General features: G+C 49.8%; 1 protein-coding gene and 1 long non-coding RNA gene across 3 annotated transcripts; one reads left to right on the forward strand and one right to left on the reverse strand.

Annotated features, from left to right (window-relative positions):
- Positions 1-66: 66 nt before the first annotated feature.
- Positions 67-22,948, reverse strand: btbd7 (BTB (POZ) domain containing 7). 2 transcript variants are annotated; one of them, XM_079752318.1, is made up of 12 exons: positions 22,859-22,948; positions 22,644-22,731; positions 16,925-17,160; positions 13,657-14,805; positions 7,584-7,792; positions 6,618-6,693; positions 6,013-6,173; positions 5,382-5,525; positions 4,791-4,980; positions 4,301-4,479; positions 3,462-3,866; positions 67-3,335 (listed from the first exon to the last, which is right to left on the reverse strand). In XM_079752318.1, the coding sequence occupies exons 3-12, from the start codon at positions 17,004-17,006 to the stop codon at positions 2,559-2,561; spliced, it is 3,372 nt and encodes a 1,123-aa protein (XP_079608444.1). In that variant the 5' UTR covers positions 17,007-17,160; positions 22,644-22,731; positions 22,859-22,948; the 3' UTR covers positions 67-2,558. The 2 variants fall into 2 exon arrangements, with proteins under 2 accessions (XP_079608444.1, XP_079608445.1); XM_079752319.1 differs by lacking the exons at positions 22,644-22,731; positions 22,859-22,948 and adding an exon at positions 22,302-22,347.
- Positions 22,949-23,871: 923 nt separating this feature from the next.
- Positions 23,872-25,172, forward strand: LOC307087406. The gene is made up of 2 exons (XR_013812494.1): positions 23,872-24,076; positions 24,822-25,172. It is a non-coding gene; the product is annotated as an uncharacterized lncRNA (long non-coding RNA).
- The last annotated feature ends 443 nt before the right edge of the window (positions 25,173-25,615 follow it).

A 25,615-nucleotide genomic window follows, 5' to 3' on the forward strand; every position in this document is an offset into this window, starting at 1 on the left:
TCCTGCTAACCAACCACATACATGTTCTGAATGTATTAAAGACCCAAGTGAAATGACTCAACTCCATTATAACAAACCAGTTTATTTTTGAGGATGCCAGGATTGACCACTGTTAAGCACCTTTTGTGAGGTGACAGTAGAAAAATAGATTCAGTGAAACTAAATGCAACTTGGTACATCAATCTAAAAAAAGGTGTATTTGTATACCACACAAGTACCGGGGTACCTGTTTTTTTTTTATAAATTCAACACAAGCAGTCACACATGTTCATGGTGGTTCTGTTTCAAAAGAAAGGTGCTAAATGATAACTGTACAGAGAAGGAGCTACATGTGTTTAAAGAACTACTTGACGCAGGCTGGTTGAGCTGGTAGAAAAGGCTTGCATAGACATCAAAGTCACTTCTCCATTTAGAAGCCCAGCAGCGGCCGGGGGAAGGCACTGACCTCTACAGCGAAGAACAGAACAAAACCTCTTCTCGAGGGACCGCCGTCCTGGAAAGGAAAACACTGCCCGATGCGAACATGGGGAAGAATCTGGAGTTTTGCATTTTTTCCCCATGATGCAAGCTGAATGGAAAAATGATCTTCCCCCCCCCCACATACATGGCCAATTCATAACCACTAAGCATAGAACTACTAATCCTCAGACCCTTTTCTGAATCCTGGTACTCAAGACACCAAGGAAGAAAAATAACATTCACCTAGAAAACAAAAACACGGTAATCCACACCATCGACAATATTGAACACGGGCCCTAGAATGTGTAACATTTAACAAGACAAGGGATTCTGGGACATGATGGTTAATGATTTATACCACCCATTCATGGTGAGGATTCACGGACGTAGACAGGGTGTACACGGTGCCTTCCACTACAGTACAAACACCAACTTTCAACCACTAAAATGTGACGGACAATTAACAATCAAAATGTGATGGGACTTAAATTGATTATTTACAATATCAACGGTACATGGAAAAAAAATACAGTCAGCCAACTTTCAGACAGCATTCACACACGCTTGTTTACACATCACTAAAAAACTTTTTGTTCCTTCCAGCTCACCGTATATGGGTTGCTCCAACAGTGCAATGCCGCTCCTGTCTCATAGGTTGTGCGTAGTAAAATAAAGTATTTGATAGGCTCTCTTTTTTTTCCACGCTAAATGTATGCACTCACCAGTTTCTTTTGCTACAGTTATGGTAATGTTTAACAGCATTTCCCCTGGATGTGAAGGTCCAGACTTGGCCATGAGGTGGCGGTATTGAGGGCTACTATTTACATAAATTGGTTGGTGAATCCCACACCTCCATTGCAGAAGAATCGTCAAGCGTCTGTGTTCATAGTGAACAGAATAACCGCATCAGAAGGGGGGGGGGGGGGGGGGGGGAGTGAGGATGACATCATACTTAAGATAAAATAAAAATGCTTAAACTCAATAAGCCAAGCATTGTTTAAGGCTTTGGATTTGATCGTTGAATGCTATTTTCAAACCAGGGAGCGAAAGACCAGGGCCGTTAGGGCTGGTTCCCCTTATGGTTCACCTCTCTCGGAGCCCAATGCTGATATGTACATACAGACCTGACTATGGGAGGGTACAGTACAGAGATTGTTCAAACACCTGCGCGTACAAAAATACGTTTGTGCATACGGAAACATCCACACCTGTTCTGCTGAAACAACAACCCCTATGCCCAAATACCGCTGTGCATCGTGTTGCCATGGTACCCTTATATACTCCACTGCGCCTAGTGATGAACTTGCTGATAAGACCCCCATGCCCCTTTCCCTCTGCAGAGCCCTGTCTCTCTGCTGGGGAAGAAGCAGACTTAGTCAGAGCGGGTCGCCATCACAACGCAGAGAGACATCTGCCAAGAGCCGCGCTCTGCCTGTTGACCTACTTCCTGGCCCATCCGATTCCTGCCTCACATGGCCGAGCCCCAGCCAATGTCGTACTGGCAGCCCCTGGCCCAGGGAGGGGGGCCTCGATCTCAGGTAAGTTGCCATAGGGATGCTAAAGGAGGAAATGTAAATACTCATCTGGGAGGAAGTAATGCGTGACAACATATTTAATCCCGATGTCATCTCTGTGCTGTTTGCCGACCTTGCTTAAGATAAAACTTGGAGTTCTGGAGCTGCGTTAATGGTTTGGCTAACCTTTACCATCAGAAATAGACTGGCTACACTAATCCATCTGTTGGGACACAGCACCCCGCTCCAGACTCACAGGATCAGGTTGGACGTGGTCAGATCCATTCCACCAAGTGGCAGAGTAGCTTGACCCCCACAGACCCGTACTGTGACCGTGAGGAGGAAAGCACACTCTGTGCACAAGGGCAGGCCAGAAGGATGCAACCTATAAATAGCTAAATGAACAACAAGCCTTTTCCCTTTCCTCTCAAACCGCTCTCACACACACATGCACACAATCAGACACAGGTTAGTGCTTTGCCATCCGTTACAAAAAAAAACAAACACATGGGGTAACCCCTGCCCCCTCCCCTCCCAAAAACAAATGAGCTTGGTGACGCTTCAACCCCTGTCCCTCCACTGGGGTTAAAGTGCGGATTTCTTGTAAGGGTAGTCAGGCTTGCTGGGTGACCTGCGGTCTCTGACGGCCTCCTCGCTCACACTGTTCCTGTGGGGCTGCTGGAGGTGGCCCCCCGAGCCCGACGAGTCCCCGGTGACCCCCAGCTCCTCCGGGGTGTCCCGGGGGGCCGCGTGCCGGTCCTCATAGCCGTCCAGGTTCCCGCTGGGAGAGCGCAGGTGGCCCAGGCCATGAGTCAGGTCCGTCTCGTTGGACCGGCCCCGGGGCATGTGTCCGACGCGAGGCTGGGGCCCGGAGGGGCTGGCCAGGGCCCCGTCCTTCCGCTGGGAGCCCAGACCCAGGACGTCCAGCCTGAGGGGGTCCTGGCCCCCCCGGCCCCCCGACGGGTGGCCCTGTTGGGTCTGAGAGTCGGAGAGATAGGAGGGCGGGAAGGAGCCCTGGGGGTTACAGCTGTGGCTGTAGAGGTCCGGCCCGCTGAAGGAGGGCAGGGAGGTCGGCGTGGCGGGTCGGCAGGAGAAGTCGTAGAGGTCAGGGAACTCGGCCTGCGCCTCCAGCTTGGGTTCGGGGGCGTGCCGCTTGCAGGAGTGGCCGTGTCCGGGGCCGTGGGCGTGGCCCAGGCGGGCGGAGGGGCAGGGCCCGTGGGGCATGTGGTGGCCCGCGGGGCCCATGGGACTGTGGGGACCCTCCCTCTCCATCTCCGCCATGTGCTGCTCCCGCAGGGACATGACGGAGACGCCCAGGGCGATGTCAGGCATGAACTCCCTCATCACAGGCTCCATGCCCATCTGCAGGGAGACACAAACACACGCTCAGTACAGCGAATCGCCCACTCCCCCCCGAGCTGACCCCGGCCCCCCCCGTTCCCTGGTGCGCCGACACAAGTGCGAGCCGCACCGCGGGGAGACACTCACCGCCTGCTGCTCTGAGACCAGCGCCCGGCCCATGGCCTGGGGCTTGGCGCAGTCGGGGGGCTGGGGGCGGGGCACAGAGGCGTACTCGGTGCTGCCGTGCTTGCCGGGCGCGTGGCGCTGGTGCAGGGTGCGGTTACAGGGGTAGGAGAAGGATCGGGTGGGGGTGGGCACGGGCACGCGGGGACGCCAGGCCGCCTTGAGCTGGGCCTGGGCGGGCGTGGCGGGCGGGTGGTAAGGGGGCGGCGGAGGAGGCAGGGGAGGGTGGAAGCTAGCCAGCCCCTCCAGCTCGGTGAACATGCTGTCCATGGCCGGGCTGCTGTTTACCCGACAACGACCCACCTGGCGGAGGGCCAGGATCGGACTCTCGTCTCCGAACCGCTCGTCGGGGAAGAACTTGTACGGGTTCTAGAGGGGGGAGGACAGAAAAACAAAGAAAAGGTGTTGGTTCTCTTACGATGAATAGAGGAGATAGAGATGATGGTTCTCTTACGATGACAGCAATTTAATAGTCGATTCACTTTCTGCCTACAGTTATTTTGTTTAGTACTAGGTCATTTAGATTTATAATCTATAGTTATAATACATTTGTATTCTCATAGTTAAAAGTGAGCATCCATGTTTTTCCGACTTCGCTCGAACGCACGTAGGTCGGAGATGACTTCTTTTGCCTTCCGGGTTTCGACCTCTGAGCATTAACGAACGCAGCATAACACCGTAAGTGTTTGTGATGTTCTCTGCCTGGGTATTATCGGGGGAATTTCCAATACTGGTATCGGAACATCTCTACTCATGCCAGCCCTGAGGAGCCTGTAGGCTGACCTGCGTCTGACCACCCCTACCTGCAGCAGCTCCGTGGCTCCGTCAGCGAGGCCAAACTCCCGCAGCACGCGGAGCTGCAGCTCGTAGCTGACGGTGGCCCCCTCGCCACAGTTCAGGGCGTAGGCCCTCTGGACCTGCTCCGTGTGCCGCAGCTCCTGCAGCCTGCGGATCATATCTTTCACCACGGACAGCCGGGGCACTGAGGGGAACACACACACACACACACACACACACACACACACACACACACACACAAACACACACACACACACACAAGGTCACTCACTGCAGGCATCAGATTGTCATTAGATGGAACCGCTCCCGTAATGAACACCCCCCGCTAAATGGATGTGTATTGAATCAAAAGGGTGTGTCGATAGTTATCCTCGTAATTTATACATGGGTCCAGGTTCATTTTTAGCCCTTCAGAAAGCCGGCTGATTGCTAATGCATGAGGACGGAGCGGGGGCTGTGCGCCGCTGCCGTTCACACACTCCTAATCACCCCTACCTGGGATCTCATTGGCCACCACGGTGGGAGCGGCTGTCGGGTTGCCCGCCATTGGCTGGTGGTTGATCATGTGACAGCACTGCGGCACGGCGTTGTTGACCATGTAGAGCGTGTCGGGGACGTTGGACATGCGAACCAGACGCAGGCGCACCAGGTCCGTCTGCTCCACCATCATCTCGTCCAGGACGGACTGCGGACGGGACAGAGGACCAGGGGGAGGGGGGGGTGGGGGAGAGTTACGACAGTTACTCAACGTGATGCCTGCAGTGCGACCTCCTGTATGTAAGCATAGCGTGTGTGCGTGCATGTGAGTGTGTGTGCTTTCAGTACCCAGGCTCGATCACATGACTGACACCAATCAACCGGCCCTCTGCCGGGTGATTGGTCGCTCGCGACACCGATAATACGCCAAGCGTCTACACAGGACCTATGCATCATCCTGCCGCTTGTAAATTACGAAGCGGACTTGTGAATTTATGAATGGTGGTAATAACTCTGCCATGGCCTCTGCGGGGAACATCCATTAGCTTGCATAACGCTAGCGCACCGCTTCCCGCCTCGTAGCGTGAATCACAGGTGAGCCAGGCTCACCTTGGCCTCCTCCACGTAGGGCGAGAACAGGCGGGGGCGCAGGTAGATGCCCGAGTTCTTTTGGCGCAACCACGAGTGGGCCTTGCCCCCCTCGGCGGTGGGCAGCATGTCGGAGGGAGGGGTGCTGATGAGACCCCTTTTGAGCTGGGGGCAGAGGAGAGGGTAGAGGTCAAGTCTCTATTCAGGAAGGTCCCCTCTAACCTCATTATAATATTATAAAATAAATTATAAATATTACTTTAAGCAGGTGTCGAAACGGCAGGTTTGAGATCGAATACACAATTTTCCAGTTAGGTATTTTGGTAAAAACACAAACACTATTGTACTGTGACCCATATAAAGATTCATGGCCACGTGTGGAGGCTAATGGTAGCAACAGCCACCCCCACCCAAAAGGACAGTATAAGTATGGCTGTGCCTGCCTCTGTGTGTAGACCGCTCCCGGGTCACTTCTGACCAATCCGGGCATCTCTTGCCTGATGGGTCAGAATGACAGGGAGGGGAGGTTTTTGGGTCATTTATAACCCAAAAACCTCTCTCTGTTCCGCTTTCTCTCTTCACTAGTGTTCTGATCTTTAACAGACAGCTAAGAGAAGAGTTAGAGAGAGGCCGACGCCGAGTGAGTACCCACCGCGTCAGACAGGACGTCGCTGCTGGCGGGCAGGATGTGCTCCGTCCTGACGAAGGGCAGCAGCGGCGAGAGGATCTCCTTCAGCTCCTCCACGTCCAGGTCCCTCCTCTTCACGCCCCGCTTGTTCACGCTGTGGGCCGTTCCGCTCAGCAGGTTGGGCTCTGGGTGAACCCAAACACAATGGCGTCACTCATCCGCTGATACCTTCTTACATCCGACAACAACAAAGTAGAATCTGGGGGATGCTTCCAATCTCTGTCTTGGGTGTTGGGAAGGCGTCGCCCGTACATCTGGTACAGACGTTGAGTTAAACGCGCACCCCGACACGTTGACAACAGGTGCTGCAGGACCCGCGAACAAACGCTTTGAAGGTGTGTCTGCTAGCCGCCTTCAGGGGAACGGAAGGCATCCTTTTATTGGGGCTTTAAAGTGTATTTGGAGGCTCTGTTAACAGGGTAATTTTCGTAAAGCCTTTAGGGCTGTGTGTGTGTGTGTGCATGTAAGTTTGTGTGTGTGAGCGTGCGTGCGTGCATGTGTGTGGGGTTGGCAGTTTGGGTAAGGGTGTGGGGGTGCTCAGGGGGTAATTATAGCATGTATTATCTTACCCCTGTCTGCCATCCTCTTAATAAGCTGCTGCTCGCCCCACTTAACAACGTACTTGAGAATGTCCTGTTCGCTCGCCTGTGAATGAGACCAGGATAGACAAGAGAGAGACAGAGAGAGGGAGAGACAGAGACAGAGGGAGACAGGGTGAGCGAGAGACAGATGGAGTGAGACAGAGAGACAGAGAGAGTAGGAGAGAAAGAGGCAAAGACATGGAGCGAGAGACAGAGCGAGAGAGCGAGAAAAATAGAAAAGGTAGAGATATAGATATATATATAAAAATGAGGAGGAGCATTTATGAGGACAAGGTTAGACAGGAGCGGGTCAAGCACAAGCGGTGGGATGAGGCTAGTGCGTGAGGCTCTGTGTTCTGCAGCAGGCCCGGGCAGTGGGAGGATTACTCTGTCTGCTCTGATTACAGCGCATCACCTCAGCCGTCCTGAGTGATGGCCGTGGAAGCAGCCAGGGCAGATGAACGCTCAGATCCACTTAGGATCCTGAAGTCTACTCCTTCAGAGGACCGTCCCTCAACACACGGCACACCAAGGGTGCATGTGCGTGTGCACGTGCGCATGTGCGTGTGTTTGCCTGTGCATGCATGTCTCCTTGTATGTGTATGTGTGTCTAAGCGTGTTTGCGTACGTTTGCCTGTGCATGTCTCCTTGTTAGGTGGGTTTGTGTTTCTGCGTGTGTCTGCATATGTTTGTGTACGTTTGTCTGCGTAAGCGTGTGTGTCTACTGTATGTGTGTGTGCGTTTGTCTACATGTGCGTGTGTGTCAGCTTGTATTTGTGTGCGTGTACGTTGTTCTGCCTGTGCATGCGTGTCTGTTTGTATTTGTGTGCATGTGTGGGCACGTGTGCGTCTGCCTGTGATTGTGTCTGCTTGTATGTGTGTGTGTGTAGCATGACAAGCCGCTCGCTAGCAGCAGAAGAGCATATTTGAATGTTAGCCATTGGCTCCTCCTACCTGCAGGTAGTCGGACTGGATGGCGCCGAGCAGGTGCTCCTTGCTGAGGTCGTACAGGACGTCGGACGAGACCACGTGGCTGAACTCCTCACAGAGGAAGTGCAGGGCCTGCCGGTGTACCCACTTGGAGCCGTAGGGCTGGGAGCTCCACTTCAGGATGGGCACCAGGGAGTCCAGCGCCAGGCTCTCCACCACGATGTCCTCACAGCCTGAGAGACAGAGGCACAGAGAGGGTCCGTCAGGCCACCACACCCCTAGCAGGAACCCCCTCCGTGTGGGTTTGATCTCACCATGTGGGCCCATCCACACGAGGGCTGAGCAGTACCTGACGGCTACCATTTAAAGTCCAGACTATACAAAACCAAAACCATGAACTGAGAGCTCCAATATGTCGACTTGGGGTGAGAGTCGTTACTCAGCCTGGGCCACGCCCTTCAGGCGGCAGTCTGTCCAGGAATCAAAGCACATACCAGAACAGCAGGCCGTGGTTTAGCTCCCCAGCAGGCCAGGCCCACAGAAATGCCTTTGATACCTACATATGTTTTGAGTCGACGTTTCCCTCGCTCAGACACAGTAAACACAGTGGAAGAAGGAAATGTGGCCTCAACTCTCGAGAGCATGGCGGTGTGTGTGAATGGAAGACAATACGCTGGTGTGGGCATATCAGAAACACTTTGAAAAGACCCTGTGGTAAATGGGAAATGGACTGCATTTATATAGCGCATTTATAACCAGTGGCCACTGAAAGCGCTTTACAATATATTATTGCCTGACATTCACACATCGACGGTGGAGTCAACCATGCCAGTCGACAGCCAGCTCGTCGGGAGCAGTTGGGGTGAGGTGTCTCGCTCAGGGACATCTCGACACTCAGCTAGGAGGAGCCGGTGTTCGAACTAGCAACCTTCCGGTGAGAAGCCAACCCGCTCTACCTCCTGAGCCACATGCCGCCCTGTAAAGAGGCGAATACAACCTCACACCAGTCTACAGTGGAACCTTGAGTAGAGATCAGCGAGTGTGAGCCGGGGTCTTTGAATACGTCTGGACAAAACGAGCCACAGGGTTGAACACACATTGAGCAGAAATCATCCCAGTCAGTAAATGACACCCGCCCTGGGGGGCTTCTTTCCCCTCCGTAGCGCTGCGATATCTCTAAACGGAAGCAGACGCTAATGGAGACACGCGTCTAGCCGGGCCGCCGTCCAATAGCCAGCGCCACTTTGAACGGACGCCCGGCCAGCGTCACCAGCGCCGGTTTGTTCTGTCCGCGAGCTGCGAGCTGGGAAGCCAGTGGCGCAGCCCCCCCCCCCCCCCCCCCCCCCCGAGGGACACCCGTATCTCAGAGCAGGAGATCTGCGCCCCGCGTTCACACGTCACTCTGAACAGGCACTCCAGGCGGAGAGTGGCAACTGCTATGGCCCTCGAGTTCAAACTCAAAGATTCCTTCCAGGTGGCCCCCCTTTCCCTACCTATGTTCGAGTACATGCATGCCGTCCACAGTCATACATGTATGCAGTGTGACGTAGGTATAGACATGTAGCCGTGTGCAAGGGTAGGAGGAAACGCACTGCATTTACTTATGTATGCAGATATGGATTTTGCATTTAATGACCGGCCCCAGAAATGCAGAGCCGACCCCTGCAGTGTTGTAAGAGCATCCTTGTTAGGGAGACGGTGATGAAGTGGAAGTGGTCTCGGGCGTTTTGCCTCGCGTTAATCTCACTACAAACAGACCGGGAAAAGTGGACTGGATGTCTGTTCTCTCTCGCGCCAGCTTTTTGGTTTTACCGAGTCTGTACTCTACTGGAGGCAGGGGCGGGGACATACACAAACACACACACCAGTGGCACATGAAAGCAGACGAAAGCTCTGTTCCCAGTTAACCCATTAGAACGCACGTTGCCATTCAGGCTCTAAAGTGTAAGTGTACCCCCTGTTTCAGCTGGAATCCGAACACAACGAGATTAGAAAAATGCTGGAAGAAGGAGGAGGCCCGTTTTATCCCCATGGTTACAACCCACACAAACTTTGTGATGCTATTATTTTAAGCTAGTGGCCTCATTCTGTAACCGCGTTGTAATGAGCGAGTTTGTGTATGAATTGTGCCACACACACACACACACACACACACACACACACACACACACACACCTCCCCCATATCTCTCCAGGGTGTACATCACATTTACACTGACATGAATATCAACACAGCGACGGAAACGGAGGAGCCCATTGTACACACAGAACAAGAAGAAGAAAAGGAGAGGCCGCTGTTCCAGCTCGCACGTTCTGCCCCGCTGTTATTATTTGGAGCTCTGTGTTTATGGAACCCGCGGTTTCCAAAAGCCCCTTAAAACATCAGCCGCACTCAGGGACCGGTAAACAGTGTTGTGGTCGTGGATCGCGGCCCACCGCTCCGAGAGAGGCAGGCTTTGACCCCGCATGGCAGGGGGGGGCAACCGGAGGGGGCCGGGGCACGACAGAGAGAGAAAGCGTGCCTAACGTCTCGGAGCCGCATTCCTGGAGGGCAGAAGAGTCCGTCCACAAACAAAGGATATGATTCGTCTGGAGGGAAGAGGCTGAAGTGACTCGTCTCCTCGTCCTTGTCCTTTTCCTTCTACGAGCGTGAGACCCACACACACACACACACACCATGTGGGCTTCATGCAGACACACACGCACTCGGCATCAGGTACACTCGAGTGAAAACAAACATCAGATGGTCGGCCGATGTGAGTGAGAACCTGCTGCTGACGTCTGAGTCACGGCGAGTCGTTGAGAGACTGAGAGCCGGCACCATTACACTTCTTTATGACTAAGTGGGAGGGGTGCAGGCAAGACTGACTAATCCCTCCCTGAAGCACCCCGGACATACGCCTCCTGAGTTAGCTCAGCAAGCGTGGGACGGATCCCGCGGGAGACAGTACACACTCCAGGGGGGACAGACCTTGAGGGGAACAGTACACACTCCAGGGGGGACGGGCCTTGAGGGGAACAGTACACACTCCAGGGGGGACGGGCCTTGAGGGGAACAGTACACACTCCAGGGGGGACAGACCTTGGGCCGGTCACACACGCTAGAGGGGCCGGACCCTGGGCCGGTCAGTACACGCTGGGGGGGCCCTGACCCTGAATGAACCCCCTCGTCTGTGTTCCCTCGGTCTACGATGGGCGGCCTCCCTTTGTCGGGACGGTTGAATCACGGAGGACAGACACTGGCTGCAGCTCAGACTACATTCCACCTCGAGGTTTCAAGGGAACCGATTAGAGCTGCAGCCCTTCTGTGGGAAAGGAAGAAGCGGGGGATAAAAATACACTGGAGAAGGGGCTAGTCAACGAGGGCGGGGGGGGATGGGAGGAAGGAGGAAACGCTGGATGTGTATGTGGGAAGGAGAGGGGGTGGGGACGGTGGGGGAGGAGACGACAGCATCCGTCTGGTCGCCTCCCGTTCAGAGGCTGCCTTGCTGACCCCGAGAGAGACGCTATGGGCTAGGGGTTAGGAGGTGGTCTCCTACCAGCTGTGTACATGTGTTTTAGATAGGTGGTGTGTGTGCTTAGCGTGATTCAGATCATTGTGGGGTATAAAAGGGGCAATTTGTTTCTGACCCTCGAGTGATGCACTCAATTCAAGTGGCTTGGCAGAAAATGAACCCTATGCCAAGTATGTGAACGCTATTCCCAGTATGTGAACCCTATTCCCAGTAAACAAAGTCTATGCCCAGTAAACGAACCCTATGCCCAGTATCAGCACATAGGAGGAACCTTGGGGCCAGACAGGCGGTTATAGAAAAGCATGCCGTCTCTGGTCAGCAGCTACTGGCACGCTTCCTGTTCCGATAGGATGCTTATTGTTGTGGTCTCTGCTTGATAGGGATCACATGTTCGTTGGAGGAAGAAACAAGAGACATTTCCACTGGACATTGCTTTGTAAGCCATGATCTAATCTCTCTGGAAGTACGTCGAGAAGAACCAAGGCCTCATCGTGTTTTTGAGGACTGAATGAAAACGTTGGATTTGATTGTGGAAGCCACTGTGAGCCAAGTCAACGTTTTTGGCTAACTTCCTGTCTGTTTTCGCAGTTAGCATTCCCAGCCTTCCTCCCAATGTCAACACATGAAAGAGGGTCTTGCATGACTCCCGTTTCTGTTTTCCCTTGGTGTTTTTTGTAGCGTACGCCATTAATGGGAGCACTGGAATTGTTCCCTTTGCCTATTCCGCCATCGCAAGTCAACACTGAAATCAGCTGTGAATGCTCCGAATGTTCTCTCTCCTGACTAGATCGAGAGGGAACGGGATACGTCAACTGTTTTTCTGTTTAATGCAGAGCACAGGGACACGGAGAGCAACGTTACTGACCAAACATTCTATATCAACAATGGCTGTCGGAATATAGAGCTATTTAACCATTAATTTAACAAATGTTATACTTTAATAATACAACAGAGCAGAGGAGTTAGTATGACCTTTGTAGGACCCCCATGTGATGGAAGTTCCCCTAATTTCCATCACAATAGTCTCCGCTCGTACAACATATTCACCTCCGATCCACACTGCTGTTTATGAATCGAGGAGTCATAAACAACGATCCAGTCTGATGGATTTACTGCTGATAAAACCTTGGCTTGGCTGATCAGTGTATTTGCACATTGCACACAAAAACCAATCCAAGCAGAATAAGGGAAGTGATAGAGATTAGGTGAATGCCCCCATAAACACAAAGGGATTTAATTCCACTAAAGCCACAATTGTTTTAAAAGAATCGTGATTACTAAAACCATGTTTTGGCCCGTGTTCATGTTAAGGCAGGTTTGTTTTGGCTTGAGAACATGTCGACTCCTGCTCCTCACAGCTGGCTCCAAGGAGAGTCTTTCTCAAAGTATTTTCTTAGTGGTGCCACAGTAATATTATGAGTAATAGGAGAATTAACGTCTGGTCTGGCCACGCTTAAACATCAAAACGAACCCACCAGACATCTCCTTAAGGGGTGAAATCTGACCATTGACTGAATCATGTAAACACTTTAATCAAATTATCTGCCCTAAAATGATTATTTCCAGTAATCTAGTGTGCCATGTAGTTGGCTCTCTGAAACACACACACTTCCAGCACTCAAAGCTCTGTGTGTTCAGCCCTCGTTGTGTTCTGTAATATTTTGTACAGCAAAACACAGACAATCCAAAACAGATTTTATCAGGGAGTGGCAGAGCAAGTGATTGTATTAGTCTGCGCAAATATAATGGATGAATGTGAGAAGGGAGGGTGTCAATTCGGTCAGGGTTTGCATGTTGTGTAATGCATTCAGACCGAGATTGTGAAGCAGTTTGGAAATATTATCACGTTGGTACTATTGACTCACCATCTAATGAGAATATCAATGACGACGGTGAACGCTTGGGATAGAAACATAGATCCTCCACATTAAAGCTAATATATAGTAACATTTATAGTATAGTAACTTTTGAATCGACTCTGCTTTGTTCTCTTGAGTACGAAATTCACAATAAATGCTATATTTCCCTTAAATTAACGACCTTAACTTAAAATACAGTTGAAGGCCTTCATGCTTGAATAAAGTATATTTGAACCAAACAATAATAGGAATATATAAATAGGAATAATAGGATAAAAACTCTGATGTCAGCTGGAGTATCACCTTCAGTGGCTCTCTGGGGAACTCTGACTTGTTTTCCTCTGCGCCATAAAGAAATCCAAAGAGTGGAATGTGTCTCCGTTGTGCCAGAGATGCATTTTTCATTGCATTAAACTTTTTTCAAGCAGACAACATGTCTCACACCATCACTACCTGCCTTGCTTACTTCTGGGAAAAATTACCTTAATTCCAAGTCACGAGTTAATGGAAATGTGCAACTGGTTCCAAGTAAAACATCCTCAACACCAAAGCCTAATGCCAACCGTGCATTAAAGCCCCATCTCGTGTGTGTGTGTGTGTGTGTGTGTGTGTGTGTGTGTGTGTGTGTGTGTGTGTGTGTGTGTGTGTGTGTGTGTGTGTGTGTGTGTGTGTGTGTGTGTGTGTGTGTGTGTGTGTGTGTGTGCCCCGAGCTAGAGGGTCTCACCTTGGGCCAGCATGCTGAACTCCAGGAACAGCGCTATGTGGTACAGCTCCATGGCCTCCTCGGTCCGCGTGCTGGCCCCGCGGCCACCGGCCACCAGGGCCTGCACCTCCCCCAGGCTGCCCGCCGACGGGCTGCCCCGCAGCACCAGCCCCAGCTCCACCGCGTCCGTGTACATGCAGTGCAGGATCACCCGCACGTACTTGCGCGGGATGATGGACTCGTCCAGCACGATGCGCGTGGCCGTCTGCAGCGTGCGCTCCGTCATCTCCTCCCCGGTGCGGATGCGCCGCTGCAGGAGGTTCCGGAAGAAGGGAGAGCGCGCCGACAGCACCGCCTTGTGCGCCCGCAGGTCCTCGTCGGGGCCGCCGGGGGCCGCGCCGCAGCCCGGCACCCCCCCGACCGAGGCCACAGCGCCGGCGGGGAGCCGCTCGCCGCAGCCCTCCGCCATCTCGAAGTCCGAGGAGAAGCTGAGCAGGGCGTCGTAGTAGCACATGTAGTCGAACAGGCCCCGCATGTCCGCCTCCAGGGAGTTGGGCGTGCCGAACTCCTCGCTCAGCTGCACCAGCACGTCCACGTTCTGCAGCCGGGCGTCCTCGGCGCCCGACACGCCGAACTCCCCCGTGTACAGGTAGTGCAGCAGGGCCGAGAACATGGGCACGTCGATGCCCGCCGTCTCGATGTCCATGAGCACCTCGGCGCCATAGCCGGGCGACGACGACAGCAGGGACTTGAAGAAGGGGCAGCGGGCGGCCAGCACGGCGCGGTGGGCCGGGAAGCATGTGTCCTGGAAGATGAGGTCCACGTCGGTGCAGTACTTGTGCTGGTAGAGCGCGGCCAGGTTCCGCTGCAGGCTGGGCGCCTCGGCCCGCGCCAGGCTGGCCTGGAAGCTCAGCTCCTTGATGGCGGCCGTGCCCTCGTACTCCTCCACCAGGGCGTTGGCGTCGCGGACGTCCCAGCCCGACAGGAGCTCGCGCATCTGCCGCGCGTGGTCGGCCGAGCGGCTGGACTTCCGGCGCTTGATGAAGCGCCTCTTGAGCGTGGCGAGTCCCAGGCTCTTCTTCTTGCGGTCGGCGGGCCGCTCGTGGCCGTGGTCCAGGCTGTACAGCTTGGACTCCCAGCCATAGCCCTGCTGGGTGTAGGACGAGGTACCTGCGACGCACACGCACACACACACACACACACACGCACACGCACACACACACACCCAGAGTGACACACTTAGATTACATTACGTAATACTTTGGATTGTTTCATATTTTGCATTTCAATTATGCTTAAATTATTCAACAGAAAGTAAACAGACATCCCATGCAGATCTTCATAATTAAATAAGTGCATACATTTTCAAGGATACAGAAGTTGTACTTCTGCTAGCCGGGGATAAAATTATAATCTTAACACACCTAAAATTGGATGCGTGTTTAGTCTAGAGCCCATGTCTTGCTGAGCCCTGTGGGGGGGGGCGAGCCCTGCCAGGCTAAACACACGCTTGCCTCATACTAGGAGAGAGGCAGTGCGAGGGATCCTGCTGTCATTCGTTTTGCAGGACGTACAGCATGCTAGCACCATCGTAGCTAGATAAGCTCCCACAGGCCTATCGTTCTGTTTTGCATTGTGCTACTCTTTGCTCTGAGCTGTGGCTAACTACGGTCTTAAAGCGGCCCACTCGTTTTGCCTAAGTAACAGTATTCGTTGGCACAGGAGAGAGCGGGGACTTGGAAGTCAGAGGAAGCCCTGCCCACTAGATCCTCTCATTTGGCTGCTTTTCCTGAGCATCAATCACCGTGACCCACATAGTAATCATTCTAATACTGTGAATCATCTTCAGCTTGGGCCAGTTTGGCCAAGCAACTCCTCAGCTAAGATCAAACCTCAAAGGTCTCTGTGGCTGCAGAAATAATCTGTTTTCATCTCCCGGGCTTTCAGCTTTTAACTACAAGTCTACAAAAAGTAAGAGAGATGAAATTGGACTTTGAGCATTATTGTAGGAGCCAGGTTTTCTTGTTAAATAGGGGCTGACTCATATCCACGTATGCTTCTAAGGCGCTTATGTCCGGACTTCTTGGCATGGAGGAACGGTTGCACAAGGTCAGCTTGGCTTTCAGAAAGGACAGAGGAGTAGGAGGTAAGGAGCCAGGGGCTGCTTGATGTGACCGGGAAAACAACAAAGAACACGGCAGCCATGATGGAATGGAGGAACACAACCTTCAAATAAACATTTAGTTCAGAAATATTATTGGCTGGCTTTAACACTGGCCGTCTGCCCATACAAAAAACAAACAAACAAACAAACAAACAAACAAACATGTTTGGAGCTGGAGTGAAAGCATGAAAAATAAGTGATGTAATTTTCTGCAGTCAGGCCGAGTTATATTTTATATATGTAAATGAAACCCTATGCATCCGAGCGTTGTTTCAAATGTTGGTGCTATCTCCTTGGGCAACGTCGTCAAACGTCAAATTCTATCGAGCTAATTGCGATTATTCATAACTCCATCTGCTACTACAACGTTCGCCCCTGTAGTAGTGGCGCTGCCGGCCCATGTGTCTCCAGCATCATTAGTAGTTGTCATAGTAACATCTTAATCTGGTGCTGCTGAAAGGGCCAGTGTGGCCGTTCTGAGAGTCCCTCAGAGCACCTCGCTCCAAATAAAAAAAAACAGCTAAACAAAAACACTGGTGCATCATTTGAATAACAGCGCCTTGACACGCAGGGAAGGGAAACAAACGGTAATGAAGTCGTGTTGCACGCTGTTCACTTCTGGTCTACAGCCTTTGGCTACACAGGCTAACGCTAGCATTTTGCAGGGGAGGAAAAATGGCAAGGGCCAAATTTGGCACCATTTTTGGCAGCCCTGCACAAAAATCAGGACACATTTGCATGCAGCCATTCAGAAGGTGCCCTGCCATCAATAACAGTGCAGGCCTACAGTAGCCCTAATGAATGAGGGATGGATGCGGGTTTGTCTGAACGGGGAGTAAGCATACATACTGGATGCATTATGAGCACATCCGTGTGAGAAGGGCCAGAGTAAATAATCAGACAAAATGCAGGGAGCCCCCAGTCAATAAGCCAAAGGGTGAAAGTGACTTTATATTTTATAAAGTCACTTGCCTTTATAGATTTCATAAAGACAAGGGGAAACCGAGTCCCGCCTAAGTTGATATTTCATCCACAGTTTTTCATCAACTAATTTAAAAGCTAGAACCCAGTTAGTGTTGAAACGGACCACGGGTTACCCCATCAAACCATCACGTCAGAACCCACCTATAAAGGTCTGCTGGGACGGGGCGTTGCCCCCGATGCGAGGGGAGCTCGAGTGTGGATAGCTGGATCCATTGGCCCCCATCCTCACGTTCTCTTCACTTGCGGTGCGGGGGTCGCCCCTCCTGCTGCGTCATTCTGCCCGGGCTGCTTGCTCCTCGGTCCTCAGCTGTCGGCAGACAGGCTCCGCCCCTGGTCCTCCGACGAGTCCTCACCACTTGGCGCCCCGCTGGCCATCCCTGATGCCAAGAAACGGGAAGAGAGCGGTTATGAGATGTTTAAGTGACTAAGTGTTAAGTAACTAAGTGTTGTTGTTTTTTTTTTCCGTAGAGTTGCTCCGATACCAGTATCGAAAATTCCTCCTATACTGCCTAAAACGCAGTATGAAGTATCAGCGACCACGCAGGTCTATGTGCCGATCCGATACCATCACGTGACTTTTACTAAACAGGCAAAGAACATCACAAACACGTGCAGTGTTACGCTGCACTCTTTAACGGTTGGAGTTGGAAAGTCAGAATGAGACACGAGACAAGAAAACAAATCTATTATTATAATTATTGATTGTTAATAGACTATACATTGGCGTTATCGTAAGAGAACCCTTCAATAGGAGCAAGTGCTGTTAGAAGTTGCAGTTGCATATACTCGGTAATGGCCGAAACTCAAGTTCAGTAATCAGAAAGGAAAAGAATTGTACTGGAACATCTCTAGCTTTGTGTGTTTTACGTTGCCCAGTTCCCAGGAGCACGGATGTGACAATAGGACACTGGATTTGAAATGAATGGGCAGCAGTGGGCGGGTGAGAAACCAAACATGAGGGGATCCGTCATCACCACCACTAACACCACGACACCATTTCACTCGCATTGATTTTGAGCATGAGACATTGATCATAGCCCACTGTTTCACATTAACAGGCCTTAAAAAGGCGAGAAACACAGTCAACAGAGCTCCTTTTGTGTGGCCCTCATCCTCTGAAAAGTGTGTGTTTAGCCCCCCGACACTGGTCCACGGTGGCTTCAATTAACAGAGACTCCCTCTGCCCGGCCCTCAGGAAACACCGACTGGCAGGCAACAACAAATCTAATGCAGATGTACGCCGACGGCTGTGAGGGGGAGAGCGAGAGCAAAGGAACGACCCAGCAAAACCCACTCTGCCTCCCTGGTTTTCCGGCCCGCCTCCAAGCCTCCGACGCAGCTCTTTCCCTCTGCGTCCTGACCTCCCGGTTTACCCTGACACCCACTGTGCCCTTGCCAGCTCAGCGGCTCTGAACCTGCTATGTTCAGACACTGTGTGGTGCTGCTTATTTCAGTACTGAACATAAGCAGTTTTGTGCTTCTTCGCATGAATAAAGGGAACGCAGTGAAAGACTCGGCTGTTGTCCAAGGCCGAACAATATGTTGTACAGGCCTGTACTTTTCATTGCAAGACAAAATCACAGCAATATTTTGAAATCGCGATCGCCAATGTCTGTTATCAGAAAAATAGCATGAGATGCTTATTTGGACAACTCTATGTACTCGTTTGTAATGCACAGGATGAGTGTGAAATGACTTGGACAGAACATGCTCAGATAAAACTCAATTGACCAAAACAGTTGAAAATCCAATGGCAGACTACGCACTGCGATCTGATTAAACTCCTATCCAAAAGGCCTTTCCTTTCACACAAACCTCAAGCCAGGCGGCACATTTGAGGACCAATCTCAACAGAATCACGGACATCAAAATGACTGTGTTCCAAAAACCCAAACCTGATGTTTACATGCAGGCTGTGTTAAGACATCGCCGGGCCCTGCAGCGATGCTCAGCCTGGACGGAGGCCTCTCCTGTGATCGCCTATCTGCTCTGTCTCAGAACTGTGTTTCTTGTAAGTAGACATCATAAATCTGTGTGTCTACCAGCCATACACCAGAACTATAAGCACCCTCCCTAGGGTTCCAATGGAAACCACAGCCTCTTACAGCCTGCACATCATTAGTCCATCACACACACACAAACACACACACTTGGTTAATCTTTACTTTATTAGACTGATACCAACATGAGGATATCTTAACAGAGGGATTGGACTGAACCAAATGAGGAGCAGGATTTGAATATCTCTGGAAGTAAAAACACCATCCCATGAGGTGGAGTATTCTATACTGAGAAGAAGGGAAAGGCTAGGGTCAATAAAGGACCAAACAGAATAGGAGGAAGCCATACAACCGTCACATCAGTAAAAGATTTCAGATAACTGGCACAAAGAACAACAGCTTTTAAGCACATTAAAATAAGGGGAAGCAAGTTTATCTTCAGCTGCATCATTTCGGAAAGCCTAATCTAGGATAGCCATTTCCTTCTGACCCGAGCGCTAGCAGCCTGCTCAATAAGACACATCCGGAATAAGCTCTGAGAGACCTTTTCTGTTGGCTGAAATGAGAGCATGCCGGCCTGCTGGGTTCAGGGGTGAGAGTGGAGGAGTGGACCACCAGGCCGGGAGGGCGAGGTCAGGCCGGCTGGACTATGTGCTGTTAATGAGGGGTGACAGGAGGAAGGGCTACATGTCTCCACACGGCCCGCCCCCCACCCATCTACCTTGTCCGCGCGCACACACACACACACGCACACGCACACACACACACACACACACACACACGCACACGCACACGCACACACACACACACACACACACCTAGAGTCCTGGCCTTACCTCATTGGGTCAGATCATTGTATTTAAATCAGCCGCTGGCAGAGGTTCGACAGGCAGGGCTCCGGTCTGTGCAGCACATTACCATACAAAAGCGCTTGGCACAGAAACAGGGGCCGATGTATTATTCAAATGACAGTCAAGTAACTTTATCAATCATTTATATGGATTTCTTCATCACCGGCAGCAAGGAGGGAACAGGCAAGCAACCTGGGTCTCCTTCCACATCCATGTCCATAAACCCAGAGCCCTACCCGAACCCCATAACCCACCATCAGCATGGCTTCCTACCTAGCACCCGGGCCTGCACCCTGGCAGCACGGCGGAGGAAAGGCTTAGAGAACCCAGAAGAACAATCATGAAGGTAGCAATCAATATGGGGGGACTTGCAGAGACCATCTGAATTCAAAACAACCACCTAGAAATTAAACGTTTGGATTCTGCACCGTTTTAACTACCGGGCTTACTATCAAGGTGACACGCATCAATCACTTGATGCATAAAAATAAAAAAAAGAAAGAAAAAAACAATATTAAAAATGCAATCCAAACATGTCCTCATAACTATGGCTTCGCTCCTGTACAAAGACATATTGTCATTGGCCACAAAAAACCCTGTGTGCTCCGATTGCTCCTGGCCTACTAAACAGGCCCTGAATGAAATGATGAAACCCCCCTTCCTCCGCCAGCCAGCCTGTTTGGGACAGTGACACAGCACCTTATCTGTTCAGGAATAGCAAACACCATGCTGGTGTCCCAATATGTGCCAGCCTGAACAAGCAGCACAGCGTAAATACAAGACCAATAATTAACCACAACACTTTTCAGCTAAAACAACACTAAACAGAGCTTCTGTACTGCTGGAGCCAATACGAATATCAAAAGACCAGACTGTATTTCTAAAACGTATTATTAATGGCCGCCTTAATACAATTTGAGAGTTATTAGCCAATCATCCCATGTTAACGCCATTACCCATTCATTAACAATACCACAAGCATTAATCAATTATTAAAGACAGCTCCCAGCTGATACAACAGTGGCAGGCTAAAGCTAACAACTCTCCCCTGGTTTCTGCTCTTAAAGAATAACTGTGAGCCAAACAAGAATAATATTCATTGTCGGCCATTACGACTGCATGACAATTTCCTGCAACCGAATGCCTTTTATGTTGATAACAAGATGTGCTGGAAGGTTTGGAGAGCAGAACATTCTGAGAGTGACCTCTATAATATTGACTCATGTTTGCATGGCCACAGAGGGCATAACGACTGGAATACGAGCACCCCAGTCCCCACCAAAACACAATCAATCAGCCCCTCTAAAATAACAATGATGTCAACGTTCGTCCGGGCAGATAACGGGAGATAAAGCTCTGGTCGCACAGATTGCTTACCTCTGCTCGGCTACAGCCAATCAGGCCAATCGGTTCAAAAGTGTATCCGGCCTTTCAACTGATTAGGGACTCTTGTGAGGAGAGCTAACAGGAATCTATCAGAAAGAATAGGCTAGAAAACACAGCAACACACTGAAACGACAATGGCAACAATAGTGTGAATGTCACTATGATGACTCATAGAGCGAGTAAGCCTCTGGATTAAGGATGTGTGTCAACCAAGCTGGGATCATGGTGCTGCGTATGACTTCTGTTTCTAACAAACAAGGGACCCAGCCAGTTGTTGATGATACACTCAGACAAATGTGTTAAATGCCTTAATCGGGTGCTGGAGGTCAAAGTTAAAACAAGCCCTGTACAGAGGAATTATTCACAATGAAAACCCAATTCAAAATAATCAGCATGACAGCTGAATGACACCACTACTTAGAAAAGAATGATCATTGTTTTATTTGGCCCTCAGAATTCCCCTCCGCCCAGCTGACCGATGTACACAGAGCAATCAGGTCAAAGTCCAAGCCACGCAGGTACTCCAGGGCAAGTGCCTACAAACATGAAGGCACATGCACAACATCACACACACACACTCTTGAGTATGGTGCTGCTGTTGCAATAATGACATATGATTACGTCGTAGTATTGCACAATAAGCATAGGCTGGGGGGGGGGGGGGGGGGGGGCGAACGTAGTAAACAACCAGCAGCTTTGATCTAAAACGACGTCAATAAAACCCTCACGTAAGAGGAAAGATGGGCCAAGAGGAAAACCGCTGGAGCACAATGCTTATCCCACATAGAATCCCTACATATCAGCGGAGCCATAACATAGAAGGGGCTCGCTATACGACCCCCAATCCCTGGAAGGAACCTACCTCAAGACGTATCTCGGCTTACAGTGAACATCCTCAGTACCAGGCGTCAGAGACACACCACAATGTGGTACACCCCATCGCGAAAGACAATGATTTATTTAAACCCGTTTGGTAAGTAACGGGGACTAGTATGTCCTATGGCCTGGTTATCTCGTTGTTGGACGAGGAGATCCACCGGACGTCGTGTTAAAAGCAGAACAGAAGACCTCTCCCGGTGTGGTGTTAGAATGTAAAACGACACGCTACTCTGTGGCAGCGACCAGGTTAGCTGCTAGGACTATAGCACTGTTCCCCACAATACACACATCCACATTAAAACAGTGTATATGTAACCCTGCCTGGTGGTTTTAATAGACTCAGACGTGACGAGCAGTAGGTCTTTTCGCTAGCCAAATTAAATACACACAACACTCACATACCAAAAAACGGATACGCGCAGAGAAGAGTTGATCGCGTCCCTATTGTCTCCGGCTACTTGCGTCGCTGGGTTATTATTCCACGGTGGTGACCTCGATTAAAGTGTTCAAAGAAAACCACCAGGTTGTACGCCTGCTTTGAAGGATGTGGAACACACACGGTTAGCCCGGAGATGCAGCAGAGCCATGGTGCTCGTAAGGTATTCACACACAGCTCTGTAATTAGTAGCATAGTCTCAACAGGCTAGCTATCTGTGGTGTCGCTCCACCGGAGCAACGCGACGCAGGCGATTCGCTCCAGTACATAACATAACTGTGGGAAAGTAGACTTTCATCCATATTTACCGTAGATGTGAGGGTCTTAAATCCATTATTTTGGTTCTTATCCCGTTAGCTTTGACAGTGCTCACGGTTCACACGACTCAAGTTGTCCCTGGCAGAAAGAAAAAAAATATCTTAGCTCAACACCTTCTTTTTCCAACTCGGATCATTACTATTACGGGTCGACGTCCACCGCCACCGCGGACTAGTTCTAGGCTTTCAGATCCAGTTTCGTTGACTTTTTGGTCGATTTTCCGTATTTTCAAAGTAATTCCCGATAAGCCGTGTGATTGTGATTCGGTGTGGTCTCCAGCTCGGCTGGATGTTATGGCCTGTTCCAGAGCTGAACGGTGACGCGCCCGGAGGCCTGGCGCTGAGATATTCGGTAACCGGCTCTACGGCGTCCTCTACCGGCGAACAACAGGCAGTGGGAAACGAGATTTTGCAGTGCGCGTAATTTGCTTGAAATTAGATTTAATCAGATGTTTTCAGATGTCTATCTGATTCTATCATATTCTGTTCTGCTAAATACTATGGTTAACTATCATCTTTGGAACAATATTAGGTTTAAACTAAATGTGTCTGAATTGTTTTATAGCTAAGCTTTAAGTAATTATATCATTGCTTTTTTTTATTTATGTAGTATTTCATAATTGATAAGTTAGATATAACCTAATAGTGTTTTCCCAGTTGTTGGTTCAGGCTACAATTTTCCAGTTCCAGTTACCTCCAAATGATGGCGACAAAATACACAAGATGGCTCAACCATCCATCCAATTAATGACTATGCCTGCATATACTGATATGTCACTTCTTTTTTGTTATCGTCATCATCAATCCAAATTAAAAGTACAAATTGATAGTAGCTGTAAAGTTCATTAGTGTAAATATTGTCAAGTTGTCAGGTTGCTCTCATTTCAACCAATAAGTAACCCTGCAACTGATAAGTCTGGTAGTATTAATCTAACATGCATTTACCGTAGAAAAACAACAAATCACAATAGCCAGGCTAGGGGTTTTATCTTTTGATTAATTGTGTGATCCTATTACTTGGAGTATTAGACAAACAATATGGTCATTTTCAAAAATAATAACATAATCCTTATGAATACATAAGTTCTGTGGAGCGGCAACGCTAAGAACCAAAGAGCAGCAGAACTCTGATCTCCAGAAGACACTGGTCACAACAATATTTACTCACTGGGCCCATAGAGATTACTCCTCCCAGGAACAGTGGTGGGAATGTGATGGAAGCAGGGAAGTATGTGTTAGTCTCTGACAGGATGTGAGAATTTATGTTTGCCTTCCATTGTAGCCAGAAGAAAAGAAGTAAAAGGATGTTTCCTCTACTGACGAGATCCATACCCACCAGGTCCATTGTTTACAGGAATGCCACTCAGCGGGTTCAACGGTCAAACATCTACAGCAAACCAGCCAAGGATTCCATTGGACCGATGGTAGGAACAACCGACTGTATTTTGGGTTAATTTGGGTTAAGGGCAGAACTAGTATAACTTCTAAAGCCTATAGCTTCAATACATGATGGCTGAGCAAGAACATGTAGACTGTCAACTAGTTTGCGTGGTCCTTAGCAACAAGCTGTATTATCTAACAATGCAAAAAGACTATGGTGTATTGACAGCATTAAATGTATAAAGTGTTGCATTATTTCCTCCAACGATAGAATATTTCCTGTAGAGCACACATATTTAGTTCTGATTTTGGCTATCTCTATTCTTGTGACAGATAAATTCAATAAAATATGTTCATACAAATGTATTCATGGCTGAGGACCAAGTTCAATGTATGACAGTGAGGTAAAATGCTTTAGATTATTTGATACTTTTAGTACACACACCTTTAGTGTGTGTGTGTGTGTGTGTGTGTGTGTGTGTGTGTGTGTGTGTGTGTGTGCATGTGAGTGTGGGTTTGTTTGTGTATGCCTGAATTAGTGTGTGTGTGTGTGTGTGTGTGTATTTGCATGTGTGTCTTATGTCTTCATGTGTGTTTGTGTGTCTGTGTGTATGTGTGTGTTTGTGCATGCCTGAAGATATGTGCGTGTGTGGTAGTGTATGTGTGTGTGTGTGTGTTTGTTTGCGTGTGTGTGTGTGTGTGTGTGTGTGTGTGTGTGTGTGTGTGTGTGTGTGTGTGGATTCGAGCCAAGTTTAATCATGTTGCATGTTGATCTCGCTCCGATCCTAGCAGTCCCTTTTCACGCTGGCAACGTTTGCCTTGACGCTCCTGGTTCCTGCAGGATGGATCCTACACCAGATTCCAGTTTACCGTCAAAGATCGCCACCACCTCCCCCCTGACAAGGGGATCAGTCCCACACTGAAGCCGAGATGTAACTGATGGGAACATACATGATATTTTCCTGTTGCATGCAAATTAGTGAGAACGTGTTGCACAACTCTCCTATAGTGTATTGTTTTTAATTCAGAGTATTCACCACAAATGTATAGCACGAAATACTGCACTGCTTTCTGTAATGACGCTGAGGAAGAAAAAGAACACTGAGCACACACAGGAAATAAATAACATGTTGGAATGGATTCTGTCTGCGTTTAGGGAAATCTATTTGTTTGTTTAACCCAGGCAGAGGACTATGTGTAGGTCAGAGGGAAGTTCAGGACCACACTCAAGTCCCAGGATGTTGTGGATAATATTTTGATCGAAACCATGTTCTGTTGTTAATCACATAAAATATACAGGTAATATTTTACATATCTGTTCTTCTGAATATAACAGTGGAGACTCCGTAATTCAATGTTTATTTAATCTAGAATCATCCACATAAATCAGAAAATACCAACAACGGTTGTAAAATAGAGAAATGCGTAGCCTACTATGGTCATTAGGTAAAGCAGATTAAGGCAGTGTGTCAACAATCTGTTGCATATGTTGTCCCAGCAAGCACGGCTCAGTCCAGCGAAGAGACATCCCCGTGGGTCAACCATATTTCCCCCCCCCCCATCATTCTTCACCTTAAATTGAC

This window comes from Pollachius pollachius (assembly GCF_949987615.1).
Source record: "Pollachius pollachius genome assembly, chromosome: 15".
Taxonomy (NCBI): domain Eukaryota; kingdom Metazoa; phylum Chordata; class Actinopteri; order Gadiformes; family Gadidae; genus Pollachius; species Pollachius pollachius.

Coding starts and splice junctions, on each gene's coding strand:
- btbd7 (XM_079752318.1), bottom strand. CDS start 17,006: ATGGGGGCCAATGGATCCAGCTATCCACACTCGAGCTCCCCTCGCATC. Junction 4,981..5,381: donor CCTACGTGGAGGAGGCCAAG/GTGAGCCTGGCT, acceptor TCCCGTCCGCAG/TCCGTCCTGGACGAGATGAT. Junction 4,480..4,790: donor GGTGGCCAATGAGATCCCAG/GTAGGGGTGATT, acceptor TGTTCCCCTCAG/TGCCCCGGCTGTCCGTGGTG.